The 14,556-nt window shown below is 45.4% G+C and overlaps 1 protein-coding gene across 3 annotated transcripts in view; it reads left to right on the top strand.

Moving 5' to 3' along the window:
• Positions 1-14,556, top strand: part of LOC142571623 (igLON family member 5-like) — a 423,151-nt gene that overhangs the window by 394,451 nt on the left and 14,144 nt on the right. For all 3 annotated transcript variants that reach the window (XM_075680131.1, XM_075680133.1, XM_075680132.1), the window contains exon 3: positions 8,733-8,943. In XM_075680131.1, the coding sequence (XP_075536246.1) occupies positions 8,733-8,943 (211 nt within the window). The remainder of the gene's footprint in view (positions 1-8,732; positions 8,944-14,556) is intronic.

Raw genomic sequence — 14,556 nt, 5'->3', positions numbered from 1 at the left:
TAGGTGATTTACTGAGGGCTTGTTTTAGGCCCGTTTATACGTCACCTTTAAAGCAGTAAGAATACTCTCTATGAAACGTTTGTTTAGGTACGTGGTCTCTTTTGGTGAAGGCGACTGGTCAATAAATCCACACATACTACCTGAACGTATCAATGTTGCGGGATTCGAGAATCTCGTTATGTAATGAACGAGAAGAAAGGGGGTTACCGAGGGGCCTGATAATTATTTATCATATCATAAGAAGCCAAAACACAGGCACCAAAGACAACACAGGGGAGATTACTTGTACTTATTAATTGAATTAAAGAAATTATAAATTATTGGAATTGAAAGTGGATGAAAAAACAACTCTCGGCAGTTGGGGAACGATCCCACGTCTTCGCAGTGCGCGTTTGATGCACTACCAATTGAGCTACCACGGCGCCGTTTTTCCATCCACTTTCGATCTGGGGTCCGCCACTACACGCAAAGTGCCTCCAGAGGCCAGTCGCGAGTGAGTTTTCCATGTATTCACGGGTTTCTTTCACGTTCAGAAAAACCCTCTTATGTAGCACGTATCGAGCAACAGAAAGCTGTATCGGGAGTTTTTCATGTAGTTCTACAGTTTCCTCATTGACACTTTTCATCTAATTACAATATATGAGAAGTTCATTAAATATTTAAGGCTAATTATCTAATTAGGTGGAATTAAACAAAATATCTCAGTATCTCCAAGCGACGGCAAAAAGTATCACCTTAGTTCGGTCCAGCTACGTGGCATTTGCACATTTTTCATCTTTGGCTCAAGTTACGCGGGGCACCCTGCATATTGTGCACCCGTTCACTTATTCTTGATACATTGGCGATAGAGTGGGCCTAAGTTTGCGTGCCAGTTGCGGTATGTGTGTGTAGATAACGTGCGCGGAACTTACTGTCACACTAAGTGGCGCTACTCCTTTTGTCATTGCATAACGAGCGGTACTCACTTTTGCCGACGTTCTGGGACTGAAGCGCTTTCATTGAAGGTTAGCGATACAGCGCTGCAGGATAAGCAAGTTTTTCTATCCTAGAGGAAAGCCGCACATCTGAAAGTGGCAGTAACAAGGACAGTTCAGGCAGCGGTCCGCGAACTTGGCCACACAAATTCATTCCACTCCTCATAATGCGAGTCACATTTGCGGCAAACTACTGCACACGTCTTCAAGCCACCTCGCGACAGTTTGCAGCAAGATCGGGGCACAATGCGGCAGCGAAAACTCAGTTCGCATTTCCAACAGCCGGTCCCACAGAAGCAAGGTAGAAGAGATAATGGTTTCGCATTCCTGCGCTGTCGCTAAGGTGGCGCGCTGCCGAAAGCGCCATCTTTTTCTCTAGAACAAAGTGCTCTGCGATAAGGGTCAGTAGCCTTCGTGTTCAAAACTCTTACTTTGTTTAAGCGGTCTGATACTAAATTTATTTCATCGTTGATGTTGGTTGATGTCGCGGTACTCGTAAAGTGGACGTACAAGTGTGAGAACGATATATATTTGTTTACCAGAAGAAAAAGAAAGGTAACGTTCGCAATCGATTTCGTACTCACTAAACAATAACGTCAAGACAAGGTGGTAAGTGCAGACTCATCATGGAACAGCATACTTAATTTGTTGGAAAGTCTGTTTTCTTTTTGTAAGCGACAGCTCCTTAGTTTCTACTCATACTGATAAATGACAGCTGTCGTCACGTGTATCATGAAATGTGATAGTAAGTGACTGCCGATTTCAGTTGGCTCTGTAGTAAAAATATCGTGCCGTGGCATATGCCCTTGTTTGACCATGTTATTTCAAGAAATAGTTTTAGGTATTGTAACGAAGAAGAGTAACCTGCCCGCGCCACAGCACCATCGCTACCGGTATGAGCTCGTGGTTGCCGTCCGTGCCGAACGCTTCTGACTGCTACCCGTTCGCCTACCCGTCGCAACCCCTTCCCTGCCCTTGTAGGCTCTTTGATCGTGTTGGTATAGACATATACGGACCGCTACCCTCCACTCCAACAGGCAACCGCTGGATTATTGTTGCAGTAGATCACTTGACCCGCTATGCTGAAGCAGCTGCTCTGCCGACTGCCACCGCCCGCGACGTTGCATCGTTTCTGTTACGACATTTCATTCTTCGCCACGGTGCACGTCGCGAACTTCTGAGCGATAGAGGCCGCGTCTTTCTTTCCGATACTTTGAAGGCACTACTCAACGAATGCCGAATTGTCCACCGCACCAGTCCAGCGTACCATCCGTAAACTAACGGCGTGACCGAGCGCTTCAATCGTACTCTTGGCGATATGCTCTCGATGTACGTCACCTCGGATCATTCAAACTGGGACCAAGTTCTCCCTTTCGTGACGTATGCGTGCAATACTGCGGCCCAAGCAACTACTGGATTTCCCCCTTACTTTCTCCTATATGTACGAGAACCTTCTACTACGCTCGATACCATTCTTTCATATACACCTGACGTGTCCGAAAGTACTCCGCTATCTGAAGTTGCTCGTCATGCCGAGGAATGCCGCCAGCTTGCCCGCTAATTTTCCACCGAGGACCAGTGGCAGCAGCAATCCCGTCAACCTGCCGACCGTTCTCCACCAACCTTTTCTCCTGGTTCTCTCGTATGGCTTCGGGTGCCCGCTACCACACCCGGCCTTTCCGCGAAACTTGTCGCAAAATACCTAGGACCCTACCGCGTCCTGGAGCAAACGTCCTTCGTCAATTACGTCGTAGAGCCCCTCACGCCATCGACGGACCTACGCCATCGCGGCCGCGAACTTGTCCACGTCTCTCGCATTAAGCCGTACTACGACCCAATAGTAATCTCTTCGCCTTAAACCGCCAGAATGGCGCCTTTTTCTGCGGAGGGCGATGATTGTAACGAAGAAGAGTAACCTGCCAGCGCCACAGCACCATCGCTACCGGTATGAGCTCGTGGTTGCTGTCCATGCCGAACGCTTCTGACTGCTACCCATTCGCCTGCCCCCGTTGCTAATAAAGCTCTTGGCAGTATCTTTAAAATTTACTACGTTTAACCGTTATTGCTTTACCCATATAGCTATTTTTTTATTTGTATTTGTAGCACGCGTGGTAAGCATTAGACACCAATCCCAGTACGCTGGCAAGCTTTATCTTAGACATAACTTAGATATAATGCTCACAAATGCTAGTTCAACAGAACACAGGGCTCGTCCATAGTTGAGCAGTCTTATATAGGCACCACTGATCCGATATTATAATATTAATATTCGAACTTTATGTTCGAACCTAGACTCTTCTACGTGTCCTTAAGTGTCCTTTACTATACCAGTATGTTGTCAGAACGGTCATATCGGTCGTAACTAACGCATGAATGACCGTGATATTCGTTTCGACGTTGGCGGTACGTACATTCCGCATACTTCGATTCGAAACTGTATCCCAAAGTACGTATAAAGACAGCAGTCATAAAAGTGGCGCACACTGACCATTTCGAAAATATCCTTCCCTTACCTCCCATGCAGAACCTTTGAGAGCCACGCCAAAAATTAGCCGTGTTTCGTGGCATGTGTACGGCTCACTGGTAAGTTTCTAAAACTGAAGCTTCCCACCCCTACCCATATTTCTATGTTTATTTTTTTCTTAATTTAACGAAAACCCGTCCAGCTGGCTGTCCGCCATCAAAATCTGAATCAAGTCGTAAACAGCAGGCAAAATATTTTTTATTGGTTTGTTTTATGCCGTAAAGCGCACTGTCAAGTGCTGCCTAGAGAGACGCGCTGTAATGTTTAGGAATTTACAGCCGTTTCCCCTCGGCTCGCTTTCGCCGCTACTTTAACGGACTTTACAAGCACTTGGGTTATGTGAGAATGCAGCTGTCGTAAATATCAACATTCTGGGTCAAACAAGAAACAGTTTGATGACACCTTTGACATTATTAGCTGCCGTTTTTCATTTGTGAATTTCCTGACCGAAATGACCCCATGCATACCAAAGAAATTTGCACCCGTAGCGGTATTTTCTCGTGCCAATGGCTCACCTACTCATGCACATCGAAAAAGCTGTTTCGTTAACTAACACTCCCATAAGAAAGGTGCGAGAAAAATAAGATGATAAGAGAGGCTCATTTTCTAATTATTTATTTTTGTAAGTAACTTCCACACGAAGTGAAGACAGTTGTTTTGTTGAAATTGTAGAATCTGCTTCCATATCTTACACACCCAGAAGAGTTATACCTTCTTTTTTTTATTGTGTTAAAAATCTTCATATCAATCTCCTTCGCTCAGGGTTGTAGCCAGAACCAACATTAAATTTATTCTGTACGCTCGCAATTATGTACGCTTGCGACGCCGGAACCAGTTATTATGCCGTTCCTTTACCATTACTACACCTGCTGCACAAAGCCTTCGTATCGATGCCATCGGCGCATCATTCATTCGCAGAGACTACCGATTTTTATTAAAGGAGGCTTCGATTTCTCTCTTATCAGTGCTGTCACGTGCGCTGTGGGAGCGCGAATAGTATACTAGAAAGAAGTTTCTATATAGACGTCGAAGGGAGGAAGGGCAGTCGAAAAGGCGCGAAATGTTTCTTCCTTTCGCGCCATCTCCGGGAAGCTTCCATTAAGTCGCCTCCGCGTCTAGAAAGCGCGTAGCAGCAACGGCGGCAAAGGTGCGCGCGAGCCACCTAAACGCGCGCGACAATTTGCCTATCAAGATTCACGGCGCGCGTGCATCGACTAAAGCCGAGGCTCCACCGCCACTGGGGGGTGGGGGGGGGGGGGGGGTGCCCCGCTTTGGCAGCCGAGACACGAAGCAATTTGGCGTATCCCGGCGCGTGCTTTGAATGGTGCGCCACGTTCTCACACGCTCCCAGCACGACTGGCGCTCTTTCTCTGTGTTTCAAGTGTGTTTCTTTTCCCGTTTCATGTCGAAGCCTTCGAGCCACCACTATATAGAGGGAAGAGGGCGGTGTTGATTTTTGCGACTCCCTTCGCAGAAAGCCTGCCGCTGCGCGAACCGGCCTCATGAATGCGTGCAGTGCAGCTGTAGTGCGCGCGGAGACCTGTCGTTGACATGCGGCTGCGTCGACGGAGTGCACGGGAGAAGAAATTAGTTTGCTGCGGTTGAGACATTGCGCGTAGACTGGAGCGACGAATTGGGAAAGGGAGACCTTGACATAAAGAAAGCAATTTGCTCGCGCTGTGAACTCGCCGCTTTCCTTCTGCGTCTAGACAAAAACGCCCACACGAGGGCAGAACTTTCAGTGCTCAGAGCTTGTGCAGCTTTGCACCCATTGTCTATATTTCCCAACTCACAGCAACAAAAAATTGGCCACGCTTATTACAGAGGGGGTCGTAATTACCAAAAAAGAACCTCGTTCTCGTTCTTAATCACTTTTTTTTTTGTAGTGCTTCTTCCCTGCACCTTACTCCGGTCAATCCACGTAGACTTGTTCGAAGTGGGCCTGTCGGGTACGATGCGACGCTTGCTTCAAAGCTTTCTCAAGCGTGTGTGACAAGGTTTGTATTAATCACAAACAAGGCTGTCATTCCTCAGCAAATATATTGTGGTGAGTGTGCAAATACTACTGTGTTCAATTTACGTTGCCCACTATCAGCCGTCATGGTACCACCCCCACCTGCTCGCCATTGGTAATCACACCGGATGGAGCGCGAAATATATCCTAACTGGTCACTTCTGGCGCTGTTATCTATTAGCTGTATAACTTCTCTAATCTCACATGGGTAATTTATTCGCTACTTTTATATAAATTCTACTAATACTATATCCGTTACTGAGCGATGTTGTTATACTAACCGAAACTACTGTATTTCACCCATCGTCATTGGTGATTTCGGCAGCATTTGGGGAAGCTTTCTTTTCTTCTTTTTTTTTATTTTACTATATATATATGTATATATATATATATATATATATATGTATATGTATTTTACTATTATATGTAGCATGACCTGTTCGTTTCTTTTTGTTAAACTGTCTAATACAATGGCCAACTGCTTTCGTCTCACTGAGACTGGCAGTATCGCAAATAAATGCCCAATAATAGTTCGTCCTACTTTAGAATATGCAATAATAATTTGGGACCCCTACACAAAACAAATATTGAAAAATTAGGAAGAATTTAAAAGAAAGCTGTCCGATTCATCTACAATTCTTACAGTTGAACTTCTATAACAGATCTCTTTAAATGTAGTGGCTTCTCTTCAATTACAGAACAAAATCCTGCTTCCCGATTAAAATTATTGTTTTAGCTAATGAATGGCCACTACCATATTGATACCTGGCATATCTTAGCACCTATAACTAGTTATGCTACCCTTAACGCCACATAACAACTGCTTCAAACACTCTTATTTTACAAGAACAATAGTTTATTGGAATAAACTTCCTGATAAAGTCGTTACACTAAATTCTTTATCCCGTTTCCAGGCACACCTGCACTCATGACTCAACCGTACACATTTTATTTGCTCCTTTTTTTCATGCAGTCTGTCCTTTTGACATGTTGAATTCAAGCGTCGGCATGATTGCTTGAACTGTATGTTTGCATGAATCTATTTGTATGTTCCCAGCCTGCTAAGAGCTTGTAAAAAATCGTAGTATGTACAAATAAAAAATAAAAAATTAATCATACATCTTGTTGTGTCGAAATTGTCCTACAATATGCAAAAATACAACGAGCGAACATGTATGCGAAGTAACATGAAAGTTTGTCTAAAAGAATCTAAAATCGTCGACTGGCGCTTACGTGAGAACGAATATTCATCTCTAAGAATAATTAAGTTATAGGATTTTACGTGCCAGAACCACGATATGATTATGAAGCACGCCGTAGCGGGAGAGTGCAGAATAATTTAGACCACCCAATGTTCCTTAACGTGCACCTAAATCCAAGTACACGGGTGTTTTCCGCTCCATCGCAATGAGGCCGCCATGGCCGGGATTCGATCCCGCGACCTCGGACTCTGCCGCCCAATACTCTTCTTTGATGCTCCTAAGGTATTATCAACTTGGGAAGGTGTCTCGACCAAGAAATAAATTCAGTCATCAGGAATGTTCCAATTGGCACCGGTTAGCTTGACTGTTTTCGCTGCGCACAGTAGCTATGGGCAGATTAGGACGAGAAATACTTGCGCATTGGTTTTACAGTGAAATCTCTATATGATTAACCTTCTGTACTTTTTTTCGGCGTCCAGCAAATAGAAACGGGCTTAGCGATTTCTAACAAACTCATACACAATGGGTTTCTTTGTTTGCTTTGTGTGTGACGAAGTACAAGCGCAGCGCGGCGGCGCAGATGTCAAAATGCGGAACAGGTTAGAACGCTCGTCGTGAAAAATGAAGTGACGTCAAGGTTATAGTAGTATATAAGCAGTAAAGCCATCGGCGCTAAAAGCAGGTGCGTTATTGACGGGCCGGAGCGAACACGTACAGTTCTTAGGAGACTTTTGCGCGTACAGAGACAGGACATCGAACGAACAAGGGACACACAACATGCGCGCATATAGTTCGTACACCCGAAGAGCGACATGCGTACGAGGAGCGCTGGAGGGAACAGGAATGAAAATTTAAACTGCGCCGGCGCGAAACGACCACCGACGAAGAGCGTTCCCGCGATGATGAAAGAAAACGAGAATCCCGAGCCAAGGCAAACATTCCACTCTGGGAAAATGTAAGGGCAGTGAAGGCGCTTTACTTTTCGGTTGAGAGCTTTGACTGTCGTCATCTTTCGCTGCCATTCCATCTTTATATTGTGGAAGGGTTGTGATTTTTTTCTCTTTATAAATAATTCCATACAGTGGTGTGCTTTCCTTGACCAATCACAAGCTGGAAGAACGAATTGGTGTAGTTTGCTTCTAACATGGCCTAGGGTTCCCTTAAAGGACACTAAGTAGAAATAATAAGTCGCATACTATGTTCGTAGCTTACGTGGCAACAATGCCAGGTATGGTAAGTTCTCTAGAGCAGTTCTGGCAAGAGATGGATCGAAAATGGGTGGTGACGTCATTACGAAGAAGACCACAAAACTATGCGAAAAAAGTACACAGAGTTATGTAGTAACTCTACCACCCGCTCAAGATCCAAGGAATAACTGGCGCTGTATTTTTGCACCAACGTCCACTTCTATGATGTCAATAAAAAAATTAATAGCGCACAGCCCCCATGGTGTCATCTATTCCGTCGGTGTCTGATTTGTATTGGCTAGGTGCCTATTATTATTGCAATAAAAATTTATTGCAATCACATTGCAATAAAAAAACGAAACAAAGATTTATCCGGGGAACATTTTTGCTCACAAACTGGCGAATTACAAAGAAAAGACAGTGGGATGAGTGACGTAAGCCTGATGCCACCGACTACGGGTGTGAAATTCAATAAAAGAAGTTTCGCATTCAATACCTTTGCGAATCAACGATTTTCTTTTTTCTCCAAGAAGAGGCAAATAGATTTTTGAAGATATATTATACCAAACCAAATCTATTATTGCTTCCTTTGACTGAGTGGGTTTATATTAATAGGTTCTTGCGATCGCCGAATTTTAGTTAGCTATTAGCGAGAAGAATAAATGTTCAACAAGCACATTGTTTACCTTGAAAGCAATACAGAGGTATGAAAAAGTGAACCTTTTACGGTGGCGATGACAGCCCAGTTTTCTCAGCTTCTTTTGCACACAGCGAGCCGACAAACTGTGTCATAAATTTTGCTTTAACTCTCGCCTCCTGGCTCGTTCGCAGGTGTCGTGGATCAGGAGGCGCGACCTGCACGTTCTGACAGTTGGCCGGTTCACGTACACCTCGGACCAGCGGTTCCAGGCGATACACATGGACAACTCGGACCTGTGGATGCTCCAGATCCAGTATCCCCAGAAGAAGGACGCCGGAATGTACGAGTGCCAAGTCAGCACGCTGCCCAAGATCTCGCGTTTCATCGCGCTCAACGTCATTGGTAAGCACACACTGCAATGTCCCTCTTTTTTGCCTGCATGAATGAACAAATTGGCCAAGCCAGGTCGAATATATGCGTAAAACTTTTATTATGCGTAGGTACCTGTCATGAGCGGCATACTGCTAGGTTATTTTTATTCTTGTTATTTCAATCGATATCATTTGCGGTGGGTTTCCGAACGCAGGCGAAACAAACAACGCATTGTTTAAGTAAAAAAAAAACATTTTTAGTAAGAAATCCGTAAGAACGAAGGAGGAAGTTGGCAGGACCCTTAGGAAAGAAGTTCACAGGACTCCTTCCTTTCACTGAATTGCGCGGTAAGAAAGGTTTTTTGCTTGTTTAAACAATGTTTCACCAAGCAGCCCAAGCAGCCCAAGCAGCCACCATTTTGCAGAAAAAGTGCTTATCTGGGGAGGAGAATATTTGTGAATGCGAACGTGACTGAGGCACTGTCCCTTGTCTTCCCTCAGTGCAACCTACCTGCGCCTATAATTCAACTTATACATACGCAAGCTGAGTGAGCCTACCAATTCCTGTTCAATTTATTTAGCAAGTTATAGAACGTTGGACCCAAATTTATATACATTTTCATTCGTAAGAGTTGTTTGTCATTCCTTGGCCTTCAGTGCTAATTAGGTGGTGCCTGTGCTTCTTCTTAAGAAGCACCCGAATGCATAACTGTGGTGTAAATGTGGGCTCTTGTCTACCCTGACACTGACAGGACATAAATGAAAAGTTTAGCGACCCTAACTGATGGCACCGGTGTTCTGGGTCAGTCGCTTATGGAACTGCAACACGACATGTTCATTTGCATGTACGTTTCTTCGACCACTTTTCTACGGCCTACGTTGCTCCTCAGATCCGTTAGCAGCTGCTTCTATACGTATATGGCAAGAAAGAAAAAAAGAAAGAGAAAAGAAAGAAAGTAATAAAGGGGGATAAAAATGGCTAACCCTCCCCTACTAGAGAATAGGAGTAAGCGAAGCTTGTCCTGCCTGTACCTGACCTTCCCTACGGTTAAGTAACCCACAGGTAACGGTGGCGGATTGCCTTCGGCCTCCCGCTCCCTCAGATCAGGATCTTCTCGTTGCTGTTAGATTGCCTGGGTTCGGGCTGCTCTAACGGCTGGATCGCCGTGCCGACGGCGAGCCTTTTCACTGGCAAGCTCTCACCTCCGCTCATCGAAGGCTGCCCTTTCCTCGGGGGAACGCACATGGCGTGGCCGTCCCATCCGTTCGCCGAGACTGAACTGAACGGAAATGAAGCCGGCGCAGCGCGCGCGAAACCCTTTCCTGCCCTTTCCCTCCTCGGCGGAAGCGAAACGGCTCTGACTGGTTGCGCGCATGGCTTGAGCGCGCGCCTATGGATCTGAAATCCTTGCTAATGGCTCAAGCTCCGGTGCCGGCGCAGTTCTCAACTCATCAAAACGTTCTTTCCCGCCGCTGCTCTGTTCTGGGAGCAACAGGGTTTTTTGCGTGACTACGACAATGCCACTGGTGAGCTAATACAAGCGTTGCTTGAAAAATAGAAAGCTCTTGTGTAGCTCTTGTCACTGGTGGTTGAATTCTGGACACTAATTTATGATTCTTAATTTTTGGCCTTGAACCGCACAATCGGTGAAAGTCATCGTGGTAGCTGTATTATGCAGAAGGAATTGACATTTCGCATAGCTTACCTGATTGTATTGGAAAGGCCTAAAATTCATGCTGTGCAGCAGCATGAGACAGAGAGAAAAAAAAACGGCCGTGGCTTAGCTTGGTTAAGCCTGGTGATTGCGAAGCAATAGTGACCGTAGCGCCCCTGGTGAGAGGAGCGGGAGTTAGGCCGTCGTTGGTGGCTACCGCCTCGCCTCGCGACGGCGTGAGATAGGGCCTCGTTTTTACACAGCTGGTGTGACCTCACACCGACCGTAGCGCCCCTGGTGAGAAAAGCGGGAGTTAGGCGGCCGTTGGTGGCTACCGCCTCACCTCACGACGGCGTGAGATGGGGCCCCGCTTTTACACAGCTGGTGTGACGTCACTCTAGGTCACGTGGTGTGACGTCACGCAGCGAGGTCACGCTAAAGGTCAATGGTGCCTACCACCGCCTCGCCACGGAACGGGCTGAAGTGCGACCTAAAGTAGTATTGCTTCGCAATAAAAACTATTGATTACCAGAGAAATAAGAGTCCTGCTGGCCGCACCGTAAGTAGCTAGCGCGTGGCTCAGACCTGAACATCGGTCAGCATTGCGGCGAAGGAAGAGAAGGGACTGAAAAAGGACAGAAAAAGGCAGGAAGATAGTGTGCGGAGCTGATAGATCTGCTGGCATAAGATGTTCTGCGAACAGAGAGAGAGAGAGAGCGAGAGAGAGCGTAAACTTTATCTTCAAATCAATAGGTTTGAGTCTGGCGTCTTTTTAATGGGTCTGGGCACCCGACGCGGACGCGGTTCCGTGACCTTGTCTCGAAGCGGCTTCCTCGGCTCGCTGGACGGCCCAGAGTTGTGCTGTCAGGTTCGAGCTGAGCAATGCGGTCTTCCAGCGAACAGAAGAGCACGCAATTATTTTTTGAAGAAAATGTTAATTTTTCGGAGTTGAAATTCAGGCTTGTTGGTAAAGCATGATGAGTGAAACAGCGAGTTAAATTGGACAAGAAGAAACGAGAGTCTGTCTACCTGCTTCTCTCGTTTCTTCTTGTACGAATTAAAGCGCAGACTCATTCAGAATTATTTTTCATTTTTGTTGCATGGTGCCATTTGCAAATATGTGTGTTGTCCAATCTACCGACGTAATTCGAATATATCAGAAAAGTACAATGAAGCTTTCTTTTCTTTAACAGAAATGGGGAGAGAGGGAACGAGATCCGTCTATGGAGAAAGTCCCAAGTTATCCCTTTAATTATCACAACTTTTTCTGTGTTCTTCACTGGAAAGAGAAAAAAAAAACAGCGGATATTTGGCAATCCGTCAGAAAGGTTAAATAAACACTTAAATGCTATAAGCCTCCAGTTTTCTTCTTTGGCATTTTGCTTTCGCAAGATCTAGACTTTCTGTAGCCAAACACACATAGGGTTACTAGTAATTTTGTCCTGCTTTTTTTAGCCAATGTATTACTTCCAGTTTTTTGAAAAACACTCCACGCAAAGTGTGCTCACGCTTCAGGTTATCGACTTCCCGTAATGCGTTCGGCGAGACCACCTACTTTTTTTCCAAATAAAAAGAACGTTCATTACTCACAAAACTGGCACATATTGGGTTGGATATACAGAAGGAGGTCCCATAGCTCAAGTCTGCAAGGGGACCTCCTGTGTTGAGGTGCATGAAGAGAAGTGATATAGCAACAGTGATCAGACATTAGCAACGACTACTAAGCACAACTATGAAACATAATTCGCATAGAAAGAAACAGCACTAGTAAATATGGGAATCGCGGACTCAAACTTCTATTAGAAACATGATTAGCTTTCTTTTAAATGTAACAAAGGATACATATTGTTTTGAATCGTTAGACACGTTGTTCCAAAATGCTACAGCTGCAAATTGGGTCGTGTGTTTCCCATAGTTGGTAGGAGAAAGTTCTTATTCAAAGAACGCCTGGTGTTATTGGAATTGTAAAGGCATACCTTGCCAAATACATTAATTGTAATGAGGTTGTTTATAGTCTTGAATAGTGTGATGGTTAGGTGATATTTAATCATAAGTGTTAGCGGAAAAATTTCATATTCCCTATGGAGATCAAGGGCATCGGCGTGGAAAGAACTGAAGTTGATTAACAGTGATTAACAGAATGTCTTGATTCTGTAAATGCTGTAGCAGAAGTAAATGTGTGAGATACGCATCACCCCAGGATGATACACAGTAAGCAAAATGGATGTGATCGAAGGCGTAGTATAATGATAGTAAAGTGGGACCGTTAAATCATCGTCGCGCATTTATTAGGATTCTTATCCCATAGACCACTTTTCTTTAAGGCGCGAAATGTGTAGAGAATATTTTACGTTAAGCATTAACTTTAGAGGCTTCAGTAACTGTTCGTGCTGCTCGACATCGCGTCAGGACACGCGCAGCCTGCCGAAGCCGACAGCGGTGTCCTCGCTTTCATCTCACTGTTAGACACATTCTCGCCTCCAAGGCGAGAAACGTGCCGAAACAAAGGAACCAAGTCCAACTACGAAACGAACAGACGCCGAGATCGCGAGATGCGACAAAATAAAGAACGAACGAAAGAAAATGAAAATAATACCCGAAACAGGAACCAAGTATCTCACTGATGTAGATGGGCCCTCAGCCGAAGCAAACAGTGGAGCTCGCGAATTCATTTGTATGGAGTCGACTCTTTTGTTCCAGGCTAGCCTCTTTTGATTCGAGCCAGCGGGTCACTGCTTGACGGAGACAAAAAATAGAAAGACGAGAGGACGAGAAGATACGGAAAGGCAGATTTGATTGTGTTCTTTGCTGAATGTCATTACTGAGACGGCGAAGCACGCTCGTCGTTCCCTCATTCTCGACCGCCCTCCTAGCTCTCGGTCTCGGCGGCCCGCTGCCGTGCGGTGCCTGATAGAATTGGAAATTTGCGACACTGGCTCGGCGAGCGAGAGAAAGCCGCCGGCGACGCACTGCGCAGTGTGCGAGCTAGGTGCGCCGCACTGTTTGCGACGAAGGCTGCTGTGCCTCTGATCGTGACGCATTTCGATGCGGAAGCTCCAAGGGCCTCGTCGGAATAGAATTGCGCGACTGCGAGTTGAGGCATTTCGGCTGTGCCCTCCACCTCGTGCGCATTTCCCGTGACTCTATCCCATGGTCGTACGCGCAACTTCTATTTTTTTTTTTTTCGATCGGGTGTTTACTTCTTCGGTCCCACCGCAGCTTGTTGCGTTCGTGGCGTGTGTGTAAATGCCCCTTGCCGACCACCCGTTTTCAGTGATCGCAGATTTAGCTTTAGCAAGGTAAACTGCCTGCGAGAGTATGTAAGTGGGCTGGTCCGAAAATATTCGCTGAGGTTCCGCCTTTTGTATGCTTCTTTGTTTCTAAGTCTATGTGAACGTAAAAGCACGTATGCGTTTACTTTCGCGCGCATACATATGAAACCAAATAAAAGGTGAAAATACACATTTCTTAAGAAAGAGAACCTGAAGTGCTGATGCGTAAACAGTCGCATCAAACGAGCTTGGTTGCATCGCAACTTCATCTTTGTACTTTATCCTTGTACTTTTCTGCTGACGCATTCAACTGTGCTTATGCACGGTAGCAGCCTGTGCTGCGGTGCTGTTGCACCCGGCTCGACTATTTATGTGCATGGGCTTCATCTTTCTCATGCGTTACACTTTCGCTTGCTAGAGCGCTTATTTGTACGTCCAGTTTATGCGCATATTTTTTAAACATTTTTTTGTATCACTTTGTACAAGCACCAGGGGAGGTTGCTTGCTCTTTTTATATGCACGTATGCCTAATACTGTTGGCGTGATGCCAGGCTTACTGGTATCTTATTTTCTATGTTCCTCTCCGCTGCTTCAGCGTTTAACATACGTTCCATCGTTGCATTTGCAAATATTTCCACACTTATGCGAGACGGAAAAACACAATCAGAGAAAGCGACCCGCAAGAATGTTCCACTGAAAATTGCCAACAGTATTTAT

This window comes from Dermacentor variabilis, chromosome 2 (assembly GCF_050947875.1).
Source record: "Dermacentor variabilis isolate Ectoservices chromosome 2, ASM5094787v1, whole genome shotgun sequence".
Taxonomy (NCBI): Eukaryota; Metazoa; Arthropoda; class Arachnida; order Ixodida; family Ixodidae; genus Dermacentor; species Dermacentor variabilis.
Note: the sequence above shows the minus strand (reverse complement) of the source record. Positions and strands in the feature narration are given on the sequence as shown.